General features: G+C 45.9%; 1 protein-coding gene across 1 annotated transcript in view; it reads right to left on the reverse strand.

Moving 5' to 3' along the window:
* ASS1 (argininosuccinate synthase 1) overlaps positions 1 to 20,636 on the reverse strand; it is a 79,047-nt gene that overhangs the window by 28,590 nt on the left and 29,821 nt on the right. Inside the window, exons 9-11 of the mRNA XM_035113052.2 lie at positions 8,482 to 8,572; positions 5,063 to 5,147; positions 3,599 to 3,663 (exon numbers count right to left, since the gene is read on the reverse strand). Of these exons, the coding sequence (XP_034968943.1) occupies positions 3,599 to 3,663; positions 5,063 to 5,147; positions 8,482 to 8,572 (241 nt within the window). The remainder of the gene's footprint in view (positions 1 to 3,598; positions 3,664 to 5,062; positions 5,148 to 8,481; positions 8,573 to 20,636) is intronic.

Consider the following 20,636-nt stretch of genomic DNA (forward strand, 5'->3'; position numbering starts at 1 on the left):
CTCTTTTAAAGCTATCCAAGTTGGAGGTCATCTCTGTCTCCTATGGGAACAAGTCCCATAGTACAACCATAGTACAACCACCATTAAAAAAAAATAGTAACTTGTGGACATAAACAAATCAATAAAATAGAAATAAACAGAATTACAAAAAGGCAGCATAGTATATCTGGGAGAGACTTAGCTTGCCAAACTACTTAAGACCATCAGGTAAGCCCAATTTCACATTGTACTGAGGAGACAATGTCCTGTGCATCCCCATTTGTTGTTTGTGAGATAAAATCCCACCAAAGAGCCTAAGCATTTTGTTACATGTAATTTATTATTTGTTGTTTTTCCGGCTAATGCTAAAGACCACATATTTTTATACCAAAGCAAAAGTCACAAATCCTGCAAGATTTAGGGGCAAGTGAGGTTCTGGCAGCCCCTAGCACTCATGTCAAGAATTCGTAAGAGCTTAAATGTTTCTGTCGTTTAATTATTATTATTATTATTATTATTATTATTATTATTATTATTATTATTATTTATACCCCGCCCATCTGGCTGGGTTTCCCCCACCACTCTGGGCGGCTTCCAGCAAATACCAAAATACATTAAAATATTACAGATTAAAAACTTCCCTATTAGTTTCCTGGGTCTCCATTAAGTCTTTGTGGTCCATATGAGGCTCTCCTCCAAATCACTCCTTCCCACACTTTTCGCTTCCTCAATCCATGTTTTCTTTTTCTCTATCCTTTTTGAAGTATTCTTGGTATGAGAAAATCTGACCGAGAGAAAAGAGTTGGGAAGGCAGAGATCTGGAGGAACAACTCCCCTATAAAGAAAGTTTGCATGACCCAAGAACTCATGGGCATTCAATGAAGCTGAATGTTGGAAGATTCAGGACAGATAAAAGAGAGGACTTCATCATGCAGCAAATTAACTATGGAACTTGCTCCTGCAGGAGGCAGTGATGGCCACCAGCTTGGATAGTTTTAAAAGAGGATTGGACAAATTAATGGAGAAGAGGGCTATCAATGGCTACTAGCCATGATGGCTATGCTCTGTCTCCTAGGCTGGCTTAACAGTCAATCCCTCTTCCCAAAGAACTCTGGGAATTGTAGTTCCAAGAGGAGAATAGACTGTCTCCTAACAATTCCAAGCACCCTAAACAAAGTACAGTTCCCAGAATTTTTAGGGGGAGCCATGGCTGCTTAAATAGCTGAAGCTGAGGCTCCAATACGTTGGCCACCTCAAGAGAAGAGAAGACTCCCTGGAAAAGACCCTAATGTTGGGAAAGATGGAGGGCACAAGGAGAAGGGGACGACAGACGACGAGGTGGTTGGACAGTGTTCTCAAAGCTACGAACATGAGTTTGACCAAACTGCAGGAGGCAGTGCAAGACAGGAGTGCCTGGCATGCTCTGGTCCATGGGGTCACGAAGAGTCTGACACAACTAAACAACATGGCTGTTTAAAGTGGTACCACAGTGCTTTAAGTACACAATGCAGATGGGGCAAAAAAAAAGCAGTGTCGAAATAGCAACAGGTTTGAATAACATATCTTTTAAAAGATTTGGGTTTTGTTTTTTTTTACGAAGAATTGAAAATTAGACTTCTCCCCAAGCACACACATACACACTACTGCCAAAAGCAGTAGTTTCCATCCTGAAACATTCTCCTCTGAAAACCTTCACCTCTAGGGGGCACCCACATAAAAGAGACATGTCATTCATGATTCCTGCAGCCGCTCCTAGAGATCTGAGGGGAGTTTGGTAGGAGAAAGGGAGAAATTGTTTCAAGGGAGCTGAAGGATCTGCAAGAATGGCACTTTCTGAGTTGCAAGCATTACTCAACATCTGCTCCTCACAAAGCCCATTCACGATTGTTGATACAGTATTGTGGTGAGCGTTCACACCACAGTCAATGATACCTTCAACCACCACCCCGCCTTCAACTCTTTAGAATCACAGAATCATAGAGATGGAAGAGACCCTGATGATCATCTAGCCCAACCCCCTGCAATGCAGGTATATGCAGCTGTCCTATATAGGGATTGAACCTGCAACCTTGGCATTATCACCACCACGCTCTAACCAATTGAGCTATCCAGGCTGTCAATTTTTTTATTTCTTTTATTAAATTTATTTAATGCATTTATAGAACACCTTTTTCTGCTCGGAAGTCAAAGCGGCAGATGTGGTTCTTCCCCTCCTTAATTAATCTCCACAACAGCCCTGTGAGGTAAACTATAGGCTGAGAGGCAGTGACTGGCCGAAGGTCACACCCAATGAGCTACGTGGCCAAACGGGGATTTGAACCTTGGGCTCCCAGGTCGTAGTCCTCATTTAATCCCCATAGCAACCCAGTGGGGTAGGTTAGGCTGAGCTTCAATGGCAAGTGGGAGATTTGAACTCTGGTATCACAGGTCCTAGTCCAACATTCTAACCACTACACCATACTGTTTCCAACCTTTTAGGAGCAATGATTGGAACAAACTGCTCTAAGTTTTGAGGGACCTCAGAAAAGAAGATTTAGACCAGGGATCCCCAAACTTACCTGGCTTCAGGCCAGATGCCCACCGCGCCAATTGCGTGGTGGGCCGGAGGATGGGGGAGAGCGTGCGGGGGTGCGGGGGCGCGGGGCTGTGCGTGCCCATGCCCATGCGCAAACGTTATTTCTGGCACACTCCCAACCTGGAAAGCGCCAGAAATAGCTTGTGTGCATGTGCATGTGCAGAAGCCTCCTCCGACCTGGAAGTACACTGGAAATGACGCTTGTGTGTGCACACAAGCTATTTCCGTTGCTTTTCCGGGTTGGAAATCGGCAGCCGCACCGCACCGTGCCGGTAAGAGCAGGCAGCGGGCGGCGGGGGTCCCCGGGAGCCGCATAAAAGAGCCTCAGGGGCTGTATGTGGCCCCCGGGCCATAGTCTGGGGACCCCTGGTTTAGACAATGCCTCTTGTCTGGAGGAAACACAGGAAGCTGCCTTATACTGAGTCAGACCATCTAGCTCAGTATTGTCTACATTGACTGGCAGCAGCTCACCAGGGTTTCAGGCAGGAGATCTCTCTCAATCCTACCTGGAGATGCTGGGGATTGAACTTCAGACCTTCTGCATGTAAGGCCAGATGCTCTGTCACTAAGCTATGGTCCTTTCCAAGGTTCAGGAAAGGAGCAAATGGAAGTACAGCTTGTGTGTTACTAGATTATAGCCAACACCAGCCCAATAATTAGGCAAGGAGTGGGGAACCATTTGGTCCCAAAGGACCAAATGGACCAAATCTCCAACCAGATTTAAACATCTCAACCGCTTCCAAAAACTTAGGCAAAGAGGTGCATCTCAAAGAGGTGCATGATTAATCAACCATGTTGTACTACCATGTTGCTAGGCCCATCTCTAAAGAGTGGGCACTTCTTGGGCCTACCACCAATAAGGCACTCCCATACACCACGATCCATGGGCCTCAAAGTGCAGTGGCACCATCAGCAGGGCCTCCACAGATGATCCTGACATCCAGGCAAGTCCCTTCCGATATAGGGAGCTCAAATTAGTTGGGGCTTGTGTGTCAGGTCTGGGTTTAGCTGCAGCTTTGCAAGTCCAGAAAGAACAATGCTTACCTCGAGACTTCATTCCGATGAACCGGTTCTCCACGATGTCAATGCGCCCAACACCATGCTTGGCACTATGGAGAGGAAGGAGCCGAGAGTTAGTGCTCACAGGCATGGGACAGACTCCCACAATACATGCTGGACTCTCTTTTCCTTGGAGGTTTATAAGAAGAGGTTGGATGGCCAGCGGCTATGTATGATCTATTTGAGATTCCTGCATTGCAGGTGGTTGGGACAGATGACCATTGGGGTCCCTTCCAACTCTAAAAAATTTCATGGTTCTATGTTTTTCTAAACCTGCAGGCAAGGCAATGCAAAGCACTAGAAGCAAAGGGTGATGGGAAAGGGCAAAGGTTTCTCTCAGGATGGCTGGGTACAAGGGTTTTGACCCTGTTTGGACAGATGACTTAGCCACTGTACTCCATGCTCTGGAAACTTCCAGATTGAATTACTGCAATGCGCCCTGCGTGGGGCTGCCCTGGAAGATGACTCCAACACTTCAACTGGTGCAAGGTTCAGTGGATGTGGTTACATTTAGAACTCACATACCCCTCCTCCTATTTTAAATAAGCCGCACCGGTTGCCAGTTTGTTTCCAGACCCAATTAAACATTAGTGTTTAAAGCCCTAAACAACTCAGGCCCCAAATACCTGAAGCTCACCTCCTTTCCTACATACCATCCCAGGTACTAAGACTGGCAGAGGGGGGACCCTCTTGGTTGTTCCACCACCCTCATACACCCAGAAGAGGGCCTTCTTTGTGGCAGCCCTTAAGTTGTGGAGCTCCTTCCCCACAGAGATGTGTTGGGCACTTTCACTATACAGCTTCCAGTGAATGCTAAAGACACACCTCTTTATCCTAGCCTTTGACACCTGAGGTGTATATTTTTAGGGCTCACTGTATTTCTATGATTGCAAGTTGATTCGAACTTGCATGTGCTTTAAATGGCTGTAACCCATCCTAGGTCTTTAGGGTGAAGGGCAGGTAATAAACAAGAAAGACAAGGAGGGACATGTATATTTCCTCTCCCTCTTTCTCACAGGGACACTGCCTTATATGAGGTATATCTATTTTGGACCCACCTTATTTTTGTGATTGATTATAAGTTGTTTCAAACTGTTATAAATATTGCGTTTTGACATTTTAATCCAGGTAATATAATGCATTTTTGTATGTTGTTGTTTAGTCGTTTAGTCGTGTCCGACTCTTCGTGACCCCATGGACCAGAGCATGCCAGGCACTCCTGTCTTCCACTTCCTGTCTTTTGTATGCTATCTTCAGTAAATATGTCCCTTTTCTTACACACGCTTTATCCTATTTGATGCATTTTGGGGCACATTAATTGGCTGGAGAACCGCAGTGCAAAATCGTTCCAGAAAGCGCAAATTATGGTAGGTGAACCAAACGTGAACCAAAATGAGCTTCTCTCTCCCTTCATTCTTCCGTGGGGCCAACACAGATGGGGAAACTTACGCAATTTCATTCAGGTAAACGAAGAGTTCGAGGGACGAATGGTGGACAGTGCCGTATTCAACATTGGTGACCTTGATGGGGACACCTGTCAGGCAAGAGAAAAGGGACATGGAGATGGACGGGGTGGGGGAGAGAAAGTCGGCACAGGAAACAGACGGGCAGGGAGGGTAACAGGGGAACTGGACTTTGAAATCCCCTTATTAATGTCAAGAGCGCCTCTTTAAAACATCACCCTGGACGTGTTAAATAGATGTGACAGATATGAACTCTAAATAACTTCTTAAAAAGGCATGGCTAAGCTGCTCCGCTCAGAAGGCTCTAGTGGTTTTTTTTTCCCCTTTAAAAAGCGGGGTCGGGTGAACCCTCACACAATATGAGGCCGAAAAAAAGCCCTGAGAGAAAAGAGGTGGGTTTTTTTTAAGGCAATAAAAGTTTCCCCCCTCCCACATACAACTGCCCCTTCCCACCCGTCCGTCTATCCCCCCCCCCGCCTCTTTTTTTGAGGAGCTTGAAATTGTGGGTAAGGCCTCGACTAATTAAATTTCACGCTCCCTCATTGTCTCAGCCCGTCGCACCTTCTGTTCCACCAGCCACCGAGGCTCGGCCCCGGTGGACAAACTCTGCACCCCCACCCCACAATTAAAAAAGGAGGAGGAGGAGAAAGGACGGGAAAACTGAGGCACAAGTGAAAACACAGCACACGGCCCCTGTTAACATCCATTTGGCGGACAAACGCCGCGCATGTCCCTAGTTATCCACCTGACAGGAATGAATAGGGAACCTGACTCGGGACTGTTTGTGGCCAAAGCCCAAGAAGATTCTCAGGGAATTCAAGACCACACTTACTTTCATTTTATTTTTAAGAGGGTGACACTGAGGGGAAGTGGCCGGAACCCCCGAGAAGGCCAGAGGTGTGGCAACCAAAACGGAAAGAAATATTATTTTCTGTTCTTTTTAAGAGCATGAGGGAAAGACATGAAGAGCCTTGGAGGGGAGGGAGCCCAAGGTGGCAACTGAAAGAGAAAGAAACCACTCTTTTCTTCTCTCCCCCCCCCCCAGTATGAAATGAGCAATAAATGTATATGGAAGCAGGACACAGGGGAGATGTGTGGGGAGGTGGAGAAGAGGGTGGGAGACCCATAAAAGAAAAATAGGGGGGAACTGGGCAGTGGGGGGAGGCCGGTGAGCCTGTTCAGAGGCTAATCTCTCTTCCATCTGCCCTCCTCATTACCATATAGAGCTTTATCAGTCACTAATCAGGATTCAATAGCTTCCTTTCTAGTCTTTATTACAAAAGGCCCGCTGTGTGGTGAAGGCTGCCTGTCAGCGTCTCCATTCTAAACCCATTTATATATTTTATTTTTTTGTTGTCCCCCCTGCGCCTTACACACACATACACAGGAAAGAAAAAGTGGGCTAGGAGACTGGAGGGTTTATGAATTCGGCTGTAAATGACTATTAAATGTAAGCCCCGGCGATAATGAACCCTAAATCTCTTTTTGGCCAGCACAGCCGTCAGCATCTCCTCGCCATCGTCTTTCTTGGTCTATTGTAGCCTTTTCGGACAGCGATCGGACGTGAGCCGCCTGGAGGAGTGCGGGCATTGTCCAGGAAAGCTGCTTATCCCTTTTAAAATAGTTAATAATTAGATTAGAACTTCAAATAAATTAACTAGGGGGTAAAACAAGGATGTGTTTGCAGGCAAAAGGAGGGGAGCATGTGGGTGTGGGGGGGTTTCTGTGGGTGCCAGAGCATGCCTTTCTCTAAAAACACAGAGTGAGTTATTAAACCTCACCGCATCACTCTGTGTCGTCCAGTAGGGATGCTGGGGGGGACACATGGCGATGGAGGGAGCCCTCGCTTTCCCTACCGGTTAATTTATTTGTGCTTTTGATCAGGCTATTAACTATATTGTACCTTGGGGTCGTAGTGGATCGCTTTATGAAAATGTCGGCCCAGTGCACAGTGGCTGTGGAAAAGGGAAATTTCATGCTAGGGATCGTTAGGAAAGGAATTGAAAATTAAAATGTGGATATAATGCCTTTATAAAAATCTATGGTGTGATCGTGTTTGGAATACTGTGTACAGTTCTGGTCACCTCACCTCAGAAAGGATATTGTAGAATTGGAAAAGGTTCAGAAAAAGGCAACCAAAATTTTCAAGGGGCTGAAGCGATTCTCCTATGAGGAAAGTTTGGAGCTTTGGGGTTTTTTATTATTATTATTTTAGTCTAGAAAAAAGGCAGCAGGTTAGACAATGATAAAATTATGCATGGCATGGAGAAAATGGATAGAGAAGAGCTTTTTTTTCTCCTTCATAACACCAGAAGTGGTGGATATCCAATGAAGCTGAATGTTGGAAGATTCAGGGCAGATAAAAGAAAAGGGCTTTTCATGTAGCACATAGTAACTCTGGAACTCACTCCCACAGGAGATAGTAAAGGCTACCAACTTGGATGGTTTTAAGAGACAAATTCATGAAGGAGAAGGCTGTCAATGGCTAGTAGCCACAAAGGCTCGGCTCTGCTTTCATGTTCAGAAGAAGCAATGCTTCTGATCCCGTTGTTGGAAATCACAGGAAGAAACAGTGCTCTTGGGTCCTGCTTTGAGTTTTCTCAGAAGAGGCATCAGGTTGGCCACTGTAAGAACAAGAAGCTAGACCAGATGGGCCACTGGCCTGATCCAGCAGGCTCTTAGGTTCTTAATCAGTAGATCAACCCAACGAAAGCTTGATTTCCCGTCATCTGATTACTCTGTTTGATGGCCTTTGGATGGATATGTTAACAAACTCTACTGAAAAGCACCAAAAGCCTCACCTCAGAGCTTGCTCCAAGCCCCCTGACTATTTAGAGCAGGCATGTCCAAAGTCCGTTTTGGGGGCCTACTCCGCTGCACCAGTCAATGTAATCTAGTATATGTCCTGGGACAAAAGCTCAGCAACTTCAATCCTTAAAAAAAGCTCAACAACTTTGGTCGGCCCTCATGCATGTTCACTTCATCAAATCTGGCCCTCTTTGAAAAAAGTTTGGGCACCCCTGATTTAGTGTCCTTTTCTGCACCATTTCCAAGCCTGCAACACATTTTTATTTTAGACCATGGGTAGGCAAACTAAGGCCCAGGGGCCAGATCCAATCACCCTCTAAATCCGGCCCGCGGACGGTCCGGGAATCAGCGTGTTTTTACATGAGTAGAATGTGCCCTTTTAGTTAAAATGCATCTCTGGGTTATTTGTGGGGCACAGGAATTCGTTCATTATTATTTTATCCAAATTACAGTCCGGCCCCCCACAAGGTCTAAGGGACAGCTGACCGGCCTCCTGCTGGAAAAGTTTGCTGACCCCTGTTTTAGATGTTGTGACCAGAACTGTACTCGCTCTTCCAAATGTGGCCACAATGCAGCATTACAAAAAGACTGTGTTACCCTTCTTGAATTCAATCTCTAAGATGTCTGGAGTGTCTGGGGCTGTAGCGGGGTCTCTTGTCCTTGTGTAAAGGCCAGGGGGTGCCTGGTTCTGTAAGAAAAGGAGAGGGGGAGGGGGAGAGAAATTAGTGTTAGCAACATTGGATTCAACTCACCTAAGCCCAGTAAATTTGGGAGTGAAGACAGGAATGGAAGATGCTGTTTGGAAAACCCCTCCTGGCATACACAGTACAAGCATACATTTGTTTCTGACCTAGGGTGAGCTCTGAAATCAGTTCAAGGTGGCTTTGATCAGTTCAAACCAGGGGTGAGGGGAGAGGTGACTGTGCAGGCACCTACTGGCTAGTGGCTGTGTCATCTTCAACACATGTCCACTCATGATTTGTTGTCAACCACACACAAGGACTGCAGGGAATGTTCTGCTGAATGCAGTTCATTTTCAGGGGTAAAGGAGTGAACGAATAAAATTGGGGGGGGGGGTTAGAAAAAAATTCTCTTCTGAGAATTTTCAGCAATGTTCTGTCAATAGCAGACTTATGGAACATGACACTGGTTACAAGCAGAAGCAGCTTTTCCTAAAAGTATTGGTTAAATAGATAGGGGAAAGGAACTATTTCTAGAAACCAGCCATGAGACCTACCAGCAAAAACTCTAGTTTTCAAAGTTTATATAACCCTTGACATACTAGATGCTGGGAGGGAAGAAGGTGTGAATGATGGGCCTGTCACCTTGCCTCTATAGCTTCTGGTCAGTCACTGTTGGGAAGGAGAATACCAAGATGGAGAGAGAAGTTAATTGGATAGCCAGTGGCATAGCATGGATTGCCAGTGCCCGGTGGCCGCACGGAGAGTAGGAGGGAAACAGACAGAGTACACATGCCCATTCAACTGCCTAATGGCATCTGTATCACCCAGGGAGATTGCGGCTGCAGATGTAAGAAAAAAAGCTGTTCTGTCATCTGGAAAGATCACTTCCTGGTTTGCATGGAGAAGCCATTTTCAACGGAGCTCAGCTACGGAAGCATGCAGCTGTATTGAGGGAGCACCAAGTGTTGAAATTTTGCACCCCTAACAATTTTGCACCTGGGGCAACTGCCCGTGTGCCCCCCCCCACGCTATGCTGCTGTGGACCCGCATGTCCTGTGTTCTCACATGGTCCTGCCTACATTACAACACTCCCTGCAGGCTGTGGTGATGGCTACCAACTAGGATGACTTTAAAAAGAGTATCATACAAATCCATGTTCTTCCTCCATTGTCAGAAGCCTCTGAATACCAATTGCTAGGAATCACAAGTGGGGAGAGTGTTTCTGGTGCAATCAAGTGCTTGCTTGTGGGTTTCCCACTGGGGCATCTGGTTGGACTCTGTGAGGAAGTTGGATTAGATGGTCTCTTCTTATGTCCTTACATCAGTGGCTATGGGCAAGTTGGGACAATCTGATGTTGTAGAGTTGCCTTTTAAGAAACTAAGCGTTGCCTTGGCTGGATCAGACAAAGGTCTAGCCAGCAGTCTCTCCCCAACAGCAGCCCAGCTTAATACCTCTGGGATCTCTTGAATAAACCACAAGGCCTTCTGAGCATGGTAGTCTGGCATCTTGCCTCTGATCATGGGAGCTTCATTGGAGCTGTTAATGGCTTTGACATAGGAACATAAAAGCATAAGAACCACCTGCTGGACCGGACAACGGCCAATGTAGTGGAAAAGCAGGTGCCGGTGGAAAACCCACAAGCAGGATTTCAGCAACTGGTGTTTGGAAGGACTGCTGCCTCCAGCTATGGAGGCAGAGCAGAGTCACCATGGCTAGTAGACATTGATAGCCCTTTCCTCCATGAATTCGTCCAATCTTCTTCTAAAGCTACTCAAGTTGGTGGTGTCGCTGCCTCCTGCAAGAGTGAGTTCCATAGTTTAAGGATGTGCTGCTTGAAGAAGGACTTTCTGTAATCTGTCCTGAATCTTCCAACATTCAGCTTCATCAGATGTCCACGAGTTCTAGCATCGTGAGAGAGTGTGATGGCCTGGCATTCAGAGATATACTTTCCCTGAGCATGGAGGCTTCCTTAGAGCTCTTAACAACTTCCCTTTGACAACTTCCCAGCCTCCTATGCATGCAAGCCGCAAACCTTTACACACACACACACACACACACACACACACACACACACACACCTCTTTTAAAAAGCCTAAGACTGCTCAGGCAGCAAAATAAGAAACCCTGCCAAAAGAAGGGTTGGGATTTTTTATTATTATTTTGCCACCCTTTGCAAAATGAGAGCACCGGAGGTGTTTGGGAACAAAGGGCCTTGTGGGGAATCAGACAATTTTTTCCCCTCAACTTGATCTCATCTTTTCCTTTGACGCCCCCACAGCTGGAGGTGGAATAGCTATGGAGGAACAAGTCAGGCAGGGAAAACGGCGGAGGGTGGGGGGAATGCGACTTTGGCAGAGAGGGAAAAGACAGAGGCAGAACCCTATACACTTCCAGAGAGAGGGAGAGGGAGAGAAATGGGGTTTATTCTGCACTGACCGAAAAACTAATGACTAGCCTTGACCCCAGCAGGTGCTCTGGGAGACTGTGCATTTTGACGGTGTCCCCAAGGTTAATACACCCAGGGGGGAAATAGAGGAACAAAGCAAAAAAGCCATTTCAAAACACATCAACCTTTATGTATATATATTTTCCACCCCCCTCCCCAGATTTTTACAGCACAGGGGTGTCTTATCTCTTAAAACCGAGCTGGTGGGAAAAAGAGCAGCAACATTCCCATAATTAGTTTATGCCTCGGGGGCTTCTGATGAATTTCCACATTTGCGGGCATGCAGTAAGTGGGGGTGGAGCCGAAGAAGAGAATGGGGGGGGAGAGAATAAGGGAATCTCTCTGGGCATGTGGAAATAAATTCCTCTGTCTACTTGCTGGCTTTGCAATTTCACAGAGTCCAGCTCTTTCCTGGGCCAGCCTCTGTCTCCGAGGCATCATGTTACGCCAACGGCAGGAGAGGGGAACTGTGCAAAACATCTAGGCCCAAATGCAGGATGGCTTGACGTTTACAGGGGTTTGAAAAGATAAATTCAGTTTGAGCAAGGGTGGGTGACACCTCTAGCTGTATAAACTGTACAGCTGACACAGGTTTGCATCAAGTCCACTGAGAAACCACTTGTGTCCCATCTCATCTCCAGGGGCCTAGCGATGAACCAATCTGTCCATCTTGGTTTCACTCCCCTCACAATCTCAAAAGTTTAGTTTGCCACATTTATGCATCAGTTGCCAAATTTAAAGATGCATTTTTAACATGTGTGTACTATATATTTTTTAAAGTGGTCTGCCTGCCTGTTTGTCTGTCTGTCTGTCTGTCTGTCGTTTCTCTATGCATTTAGATGGCTCTTGAGATATATGCGGCATGAAGGCGGGAGTAGGTGGCTTTTGTCAACATGTCATTTTGAATCAAGATGGTGGACCAAAACTTGACTTCAGCATGACTTTGCCCAGTTTTTGGTGGGACAGTTCCAAACTCACAAATTAAATTCATTTTTAAAATCACAGTATTTGTTGGTTCCCATGCAGCACTAGACAATCCATAGTAGTATATTGCATCATGCACATTTATGCAAGCCGTTTTCTAGAATGATACTAGGAAATGCTCCCTAATAAAGATTAATTTTCGCCAATACATGCATTTTCATACACACTTCCTTATGCATATTTTCGGACACTTTGCTTGCCGAACCGCACAGCACAGAATCTGTAGACACACATATTTCAAAGCATCATTGTGCTTCTGTTTTCAGGAAGTTCAAATTAGGTAGATTTGCATTAAAATGTGAGCTCAACTGAACCTATTTTCTGTTCTTGTCTTTGCTGGAAGCCCCACATTCCTTAAAGAGTCACAGATGAAGATATTTTTTAAAAAAACCAGCCTCCTTTGTCTGCTTGTTCATTAACTACTACCTCTCCACAAACGTTGCTCAGAACAGCTAACAGCAATACAATATCATGAAACAAATTTTAAAAGTATTAAAATGTGGGCATGGCTTCCAAAGAAGAATCCTGAGGGTTCTTTTTACAATAAGATAAGCCCAAGCGCAGTAGTAGGTCCATGGCTGGCTGGCTAAAGGAAGTATTTATTCTGCATGGTGCATGGTTAAGAAATCCCCTGTGAAATAAGGGGGCTTCCACCACTGGTTGAAATGGTTTAGACAGATGCACTGGAGATCAAGCCTGTCAAAAGCTATTGCAATGATAACTAAATGAAGACATTACATTCTTACCTGTTGCTGGAGGCAGTTCCACTGCATTATTTAGAATAATGCATGCAGGTTCAATCCCCGGCATCTCCAGGTAGAGCTGGGAAAGACTCCTGCCTGAAACTCTGGACCAGAGCTCTGATTCAGTATAAGGCAGCTCCCTATGTCCCCATTTAAATCAGCCTTTCATTCAGAACCATAAGGACTAGAATCTCATTTTTAGGGGAAGGCCTGCAGCTTAATTGCAGAGAGTTGTGTTGCATGCAGAAAGTGCCAGGTGCAATCCCCAGCATCTCCAGGTAGGACTGGGGAAAGACAACACTGAACTAGATGGACCCAATAGTTTGATTCAGGAAAAGGCAACTTCCTTTGCAGGAGTGGCAATTCCCCATTTCACCACTGAAGATGGAATGGGAAGGTGCCTCCCTTGCGCAGGTTGTGTGGCAGTGCCAGCAAAGTGGAGGCAGCAACCGTAGGTTCCGGTGAGTTTTCCCGAGGTCTTACTGGGTCAGAGCTGTTGCTGGAGGCACTTCTCTGCCAACAGCAGAGGTGGTGATGTGGGCAGGGTCCCTGCAGGGATGCCGCCTCTTGGGTTTCCGCCACCTGAGGCGCCTGGCTCAACCTGCCTCATGGGTGAACTAGCCTCTTCCTATGCCTTCCTATTTAATGGTGGAGTGTCCAGTCCTTCTCTAATTGAGAAGGACTGGATGCTCTGCAAGGGACTAGAAAAGTTGGTTGTTCATGAAAGCTGACCTACCACTGAGGTATAGTTCTTCCCCAAAGGTACTGTGACTCAACGTTAGAGCATTTGTCTTCCACTCAGAGAGTCCCCAGTTCAGTCCCTGGTTTCTTCAAGGTAGGGCTGGGAGAGCCTCCCTGTCTGAAAACCTGGAAAGCCATAGCTGCCAGTCAGAACAGGCAATACGGAGCTAGATGGACTGACTCAGTAATACAGCAGCTTCCTATGTCCTTATTCAGTGTGTGGGTGTGTAGGGTCTTCCAAGGAAACCCCTCATATACTCACTGTTCAAGTCACTGGGAAAGGCTTCCACTTAGTACAAAGAGCCCCTGGCTGTGGTCCAACTAGAACATTTATCCCATCAAGCAGACACCATCAGCAGATGGGAATGCCCAAGGAGAAGGCTAGGGGGCAGCCATAAGGGGGGGAAATGGAGCAGTGGGGAGATGTGCAACTTAAATTATTTAAACATTACAGATTGAACTTCCTCGTCAACAAAAAGTGGGTGCAACTCCATTTTGGTCAATGAAGCTCCCAATGGAATATATTCCCAGTACTGGAAGATAGGATCTTTTCCAGGTTTCTCAGGTAGCTGGGATGCAGCTGAGCTCAACAATTATTTCTTTCTTTATAGTAATAATTTTAAAAAATACCATCAAAAAATCGGAGCAGCTTGCAATGACGATATCTATATACATTTTTAAACAAAAATAAATAAATTTAAAAACCACTTTAAAAAAATCAGAGATTATCAATTCACCATAGAAAGAAACTTCCTTAATAGCCTACAAAGGCCGGGCAGAATAGGAAATGTTTCAGCAGGCATTTAAAAGTTAAAACAGAAGGACCCGGCTGAATGTCTATTGGCAGGTAGTTCTAAGGGGCTGGGCCCATGACACTCCAGGCTCAGTTTCTTTTTGTTTTCAGATGAAACTCAACAACTCAGGAAATGACCTGCAATGCTCCAGCAAGAATGAGTGATCGTTCTGGGATACAAATGTTCAGGCTGTCCCCACTCCCCAAGGTACTCTGGACCTCAGTTGTTCAGGGCTTTGTAAATTAACAACTTGAACCTGGCTCAGTCGTTGATGGGCAGCCAGTACAGCTGTTCTAACAAGGGTGTCCCATGTTGTTGACTAGGTGTCCCCATCAGCAGCCTGGCTGCTCCATGCTGTACCGTACCATCTGGCCTTTCCAAACCAGGCCTGCATGAGGCCCTACCTACAGCACATTGCAGTAATAGAGCCTTGAGGTTGTAGTTTGAGGCTTCCCCCCCCAAACTGCATCGCAACTGCATCATTGCAGGCCCAGAAACCAAACGTTGCTGAGAAACAGGGTCTCTAAACTTCCACCGCCTGCCTTCTCCCTACTGTGGGGCTTTTTATACCCTCCAGGTTTCTGCACCCTTCATTCTAGCTGAGGTCCTGCAACTGGGGCCCTTCCCTACCATAATCTTGGTGAATGGAAAGAGCCCCACCCTGCTCCTTCCAACATAGGTGGAGCCTCCTGGTGGTGTCCAGATATGGTCTCCTCAGGAGCCATTGCCTGGTTGGTGCTTGGTGGTGAGGATTGGGGCCTGCAAAGGACCATCGAGCCCCTCTAGACCATCACACACACTTCCAAGTTCCAGTGCTATTAAAGGACAAAAAAACAAAAACAAAACCTCTTTCTACCACCATGATAGAAAGCTTCTTTACACCAACACCAAATGCTAGAATGAAGTGCCAACAAAATTAGAGGTGAAAGGAGTCCACAGAGGACAAAAGGAGATGTATTGGCATACTTTGGGGGAATCTAAGGTGTACCAAGATAACATCTGTGGGGCTAAACATTCACCCCAAATCAAACATGGGCCCTGAATTCAGTTCTCATGGGATGTCATTTTGGGAAATAAAAATGGTGAAAGGATGTCTGCTTAAGCAGCAACAGTTTATAATATCTTGGAGGGGCTAATGGCTAGCGAGAACCCTAAAGAGGAGCACTCCTGCAAAAAGGGAAGTGCATGCTGCAACATTTTGTGGCAGGCCCCACTTTTAGTTAGCTCAAAATCTGCGACAGATGTCCTTGGGCTTCTGGGGACCCATGAACAAAAAACAGTGGGCTATATCCCCTGAATGAAGCTGGAGTAACGGCCACACAATCCTGCCTTTGTTTCTCTTTTGATTCATTGCTGGGAGACATTTTGGGAAGCTCAATCCCTGGAAGCACTGGGGTCCAGCTCACATTTTAGGAATTTCCCTCTGGACATATTGTCCTCTGGAGATCACAGCTTCACCAGCCCCTGGTGGTGGGCCAGTCACTGCTGGGCTTGTGAGCCCCAGGCTGGACTCTGAACAAGGCCCAGATGCTGACGTTGGCTGCACCATAACCATCCGAGAGAATGTCAACCTAGGTACAGGAACGTGTGACAAACACGCCTCTCTCTTTCCTATATTTCAGGGATCAGGGATGGAAGGAGGGAGGGATCAGTCAGTCATAGCTGCCAAGTTATCCCCTTTTTTAAGGGATTTTCCCTTATGCTGAATAGGCTTCCTCGCGAGGAAAGGGAAAACTTGGCAGCTATGCAGTCAGTCCTGGTTTTCTCAGTTTCTCACTTTTCCAGTGTTAAATTCAGTCCTCTAGATTCCTGCAGCAATTTGCAATAATAATAATAATAATAATAATAATAATAATAATAATAATAATAATAAACCATCTCCTGAAAATTCACCAGAGCTGTGAAGGGATAGGGGTGCAAAGATGAGGTGCAAAGGGAGGGGCACTGTGTTGGCAAGGGGTGAGATTTTGGTAGAGGGCAGGTGGGGTTGCTGAGCAATGTGAACAGGGGCAGGAACCCACAGTATTACATAATTTTAAACATTAGTCGGTTGGAAAACTGCACTGCAAAATTCAGAAAGTACAGATTGAAAAGTTCGAATTTTGAAGGATGCCTGTGTTTGCAGTTCACACACTGCAACTTTCATAGCTTAGTCTTTAAAAGAGAAAAGAATCCAATTTCTTCTCCATCCCTAATTGTCTAGCTCCGGGGGGGGGGAGTCCAGTTCCCAGCATCTCTGACCATTTGGCCATGCTGGAGTCCAACAACATCTGAGAATAAGAACATATGAAGAGTCCTGCTTGATCAGGCAGTGACCCACTTAGCCCAGCAACCCCACAGTGGCCAACTAGATACCCCGATGAGAAGCCCACAAGCAGTACCCAAGCACGAGAGCCCTCCTCCCTCTGGTAGCTTCCAGCAACCGGTGTTCAGCAACATGTCTGCCTCCAAACATGGCAGCACTCCATCATGGAAGAACTCCAGCTTCTCCACCCCAATGTACTGGTGTCCTGACTGTAGAGCATGTTGGGGTAACTGTGAGCTTTCCAGCCCTTGTTGGACCATGCTTCCCCCCCACCCATGGCTGTTGGCTAAGCCAGCTGGGGCTGGCGGGTGCTGCCGCCACCCTAGATCTCCATGGACCAAAATAAACGGCGGGTGTTCAGGCTACTTCCCCCCCCCCTGAAAACCTCTCTCTGTTTTGAGTTGCAGCTGGAGTTAGATTGTTGGGGGGGAGGAAAGAGAGTAGAGGGTGCTGATATGCTGACACCCTGTCCCTTCGTCTTCTTCTCCTCCTCCACCCCCTTTCGCCATCATCAACCCCCCCCAACAGACATGAACCCCCCCCCTCCGACCTGACAGCCGGAGGGATTTGAAAACAGATGGTTGAGCTATTTTCTGCCTCTGTGAGGCCCGATTGAGGAGCAATGAGGCAGCTAATACCTCGGAAGATAGAAATTTACTTGCTTTAACTTCATATGGGTACCCTGAAAAGAGTTCATTCAGTCCCAGGCACAACAATATCAACCCTGGATGAATAAACCATTTGCAGCATCGATAGCTGTACATCACACTTTAGTTCATGGACCATTTACTTCCAATTTTTTCCTCTTCTTGCCCCACTCCCTGATTCTTCATGCACACACACCCTCCCCACAATCACCCAGCCTCCTCCTTCCCTCCCTCCCTCTCTCCCCCCTTCTTTCTTTCCCCATTGCCCCTTCATCCCTTTAAAGATGACATCCCAAGACCAGCCCTCCTATGGTGTGGGATAAATAAGGAGGCATTGATATACTATAGCAAACCTCTATCCTGTTTGAACTGGGGCATTTTCCTTCTTCTTCTTTTTAAGGGGGGAATAGAATAAGCCAAAGCATGTACCCAAATGATGGAATGAAGCCCCTATTGCCATGTCGATGCCTTTATTTATTTATTTATTTATTTATTTATTTTAAAATCTATTTAGTTGTTTTATTTAACAGCCCTGGTTTAGGGAATTGCAACTACAGACCCAACTTTGCTTTCAATATTTAAAGAGTTTTAAATATTTCAAATACAGATGTGTGCCTTTTCTGGGCACTCAAGTCTCCTCTGCCTTTTACCCAGTGCTTTTTTTTCTTTTTTAAAAAAATGTTCAGGGGTACTCTCATTTTCCTACTCATACTGAAATACTGCCCCTCAATGAGGCCCAAGTTAAGATTCACAAAATGTTTAGGGGTATGCGTACCCCTGCGTACCCCAGAAAAAAAGCACTGCTTTTACCTCTCCCACCCGCCTTCATTCTGCTTCCCTCACCCCCCACCCACCCCACCAACCTGGAGTACTAAAGTTTTTCATGATCTGAGCACAGGTTCTTCCTTGCTTTCCAAATAAGTATGATCAAGCCTTCCTGAAAAGCACAGCCAGAGTAAAATTGGAATCTGCCGCCCGTATAATTTGGGCTTCTGCGTTTACGCATTTTGAGTACATGTGTGTGTGTTGTTAAAATAACAGACCCATACATGAAAATGCAGCATTTTTTTCCTTTGATGTAAAAGATATCGTTAGGAAGGGGGAAATGGAGCGAAGGGGGAGGGAGAATCCAATCTCCCTTGCTTTAGAGCGGGTCATAACCTTGTTTCATTAGGTTTCTGTACAGATGGGCTTGTTGCATGAGCGAGAGTGTGTTTTGAATATAGACATTTCTGTATATATACCCTAGGAACTGTTTTTTGTTTTGGGGGGCGGGGGTGGGGCAGGGACACAGTTAGAAACTTAAGGTATTCTTATGGGCACCAGAAAATGCCCATTTCACAGGAGGAAAAACAGGGGGTCGTTTATTAATTAGGTTTCTTACCCTCACTCTTCAGCACAAGATTCAAGGGCGGACTGGAGAAAGGGGGAAACGCAACGGAATTCACGTAAGCTTCACTCATAGTGCACCTATTGAAATTAATGGACTCGAGACTGTCAGAAAAGCCTGCTGTGTCAGGTCAATGTCCCAGCTACTCCAGCATCCTGTTCTCACAGGGGCCAATCAGATTTCCCAATGGGAATCCCGCAAGCAGGATATGAGTGTGCCGGCGACTCTCCCCACTTGTGATTCCCAGCAACAGGTATTCAGAAACACCCTGCTTCTGACAGTGGAGGGAGAGCATCAAAAGGGCCTGGGTACTGGATTAGGCCAAAGGGCTATCTAGTCCAGCATTTGGTTCTCACAGGTAGGAACCTAACAAAGAAGACATGAATGCAGCAGACCAACTTAGTCGTGTTTGTTACTTTCTATAGGGGAAACCTAGCTGAATACCACCCAATATCCAAACCCAGTCAAAAACAACTTGCCTGGGAGAAGTGAATTCTATCTGTCTTTATTAAAATTTAGAGGTGGTCCTCTGACTTTACACACACACACACACACACACACACACACACACACACACACACAGGCTCAGTTTTCAATATCTCCACACTCAGTTAAGCCCAGGTCCCACTACCTGAGTCCCCTACTTGCACCTGCCTTTTCAATTAATTGGTGACAAGCCTAGAGCGCTGACTTGTGCAGAGATTCAACAGGCAGCCTCCTCTGTGAGTGGCTAAGTCTGCTGGAGGAGGGGGTGTGTGTGGATGAAATGATACTCAATACCAAGATGCTGCAGAAATGCCTATCCTCAGCAGGGGTTGGCAAGAAGCAAGCAAGTCCAGAGCAGAGACTCATGCAGGGATATGACGGGCAGCTTTCTCTTGGGGCAAATTATTGTGCTCCACCTCTCTGCATTGCTATGATCAAAACAGAGATCCAGAGCAGGCACACGATAAGATTATGCTATATGTTGTTGTTGGTGGTGGTGTTAAGTTGCATTCAATGCAAGTCCTACTCAGAGCAGATCCATTAAAATTAATAAATGTAACTAATGTCCGTTAATTTCAATGGATCTACTTGGGATAAACCTTAGTTGTATACATTTTACTAATTTTAGGCAGGTGGCTTCTGTTTTAACTTTTAAACTCCTGCTGAAAACTTTTCAGGCCTATGCAGGCAATTAAGAATACATATTCCCATAATGGTTAACCGATGTATGTTTTTAAAGTTTTTAATGGTTTTAATGTATGGTTTTATATGTTCTTGTTGTAAGCTGCTTTGATTTTTTAAAAATGAAATAGGAGTCTATAAATGTTTTTTTTATAAATAGATAAATAAATTTACTCGTTGTTGGGTTGTATTTAATGATAATCCTATTTAGAGTGAATCCATCAAAATTAATAAACATGACTAACTTATGTGCATTAATTTCAATAGATCTACTCGGTGCAAACTTTATTTGGATACAATTAGTTGTAGTAGTAGTAGATGTATTTATTATTATTTACCCACCCTTCGTGAGATGCGGGTGGCGCTGTGGTCTAAACTACAGAGCCTAGGGCTTGCCGATTGGAAGGTCGGCGGTTCGAATCCCCACGATGGGGTGAGCTCCCGTTGCTCGGTCCCTGCTCCTGCCAACCTAGCAGTTTGAAATCACGTCAAAGTGTAATTCGATAAATAGGCACCGCTACAGCGGGAAGGTAAACGGCGTTTCCGTGTGCTGCTCTGGTTTCGCCAGACGCGGCTTAATCATGCTGGCCACATGACCTGGAAAAACTGTCTGCAAACGCTGGCTCCCTCGGCCTATAGAGCGAGATGAGCACCGGTGCCGCAAACCCAGAGTCATCTGTGACTGGACCTAATAGTCAGGGGTACCTTTACCTTTATCTTACCCCCCTTCACAATAAGGTTCCATGGTGGGTCCCAACCATTTCAAGTACAATACTATGCACGATTTACACCAAATTAAACTTCCTGCCCAACCTCTTTCAAGTGATGTTTCATTGGGAGGGAAGTAATCA

The sequence above is a fragment of the Zootoca vivipara genome, chromosome Z, assembly GCF_963506605.1.
Source record: "Zootoca vivipara chromosome Z, rZooViv1.1, whole genome shotgun sequence".
Classification (NCBI taxonomy): domain Eukaryota; kingdom Metazoa; phylum Chordata; class Lepidosauria; order Squamata; family Lacertidae; genus Zootoca; species Zootoca vivipara.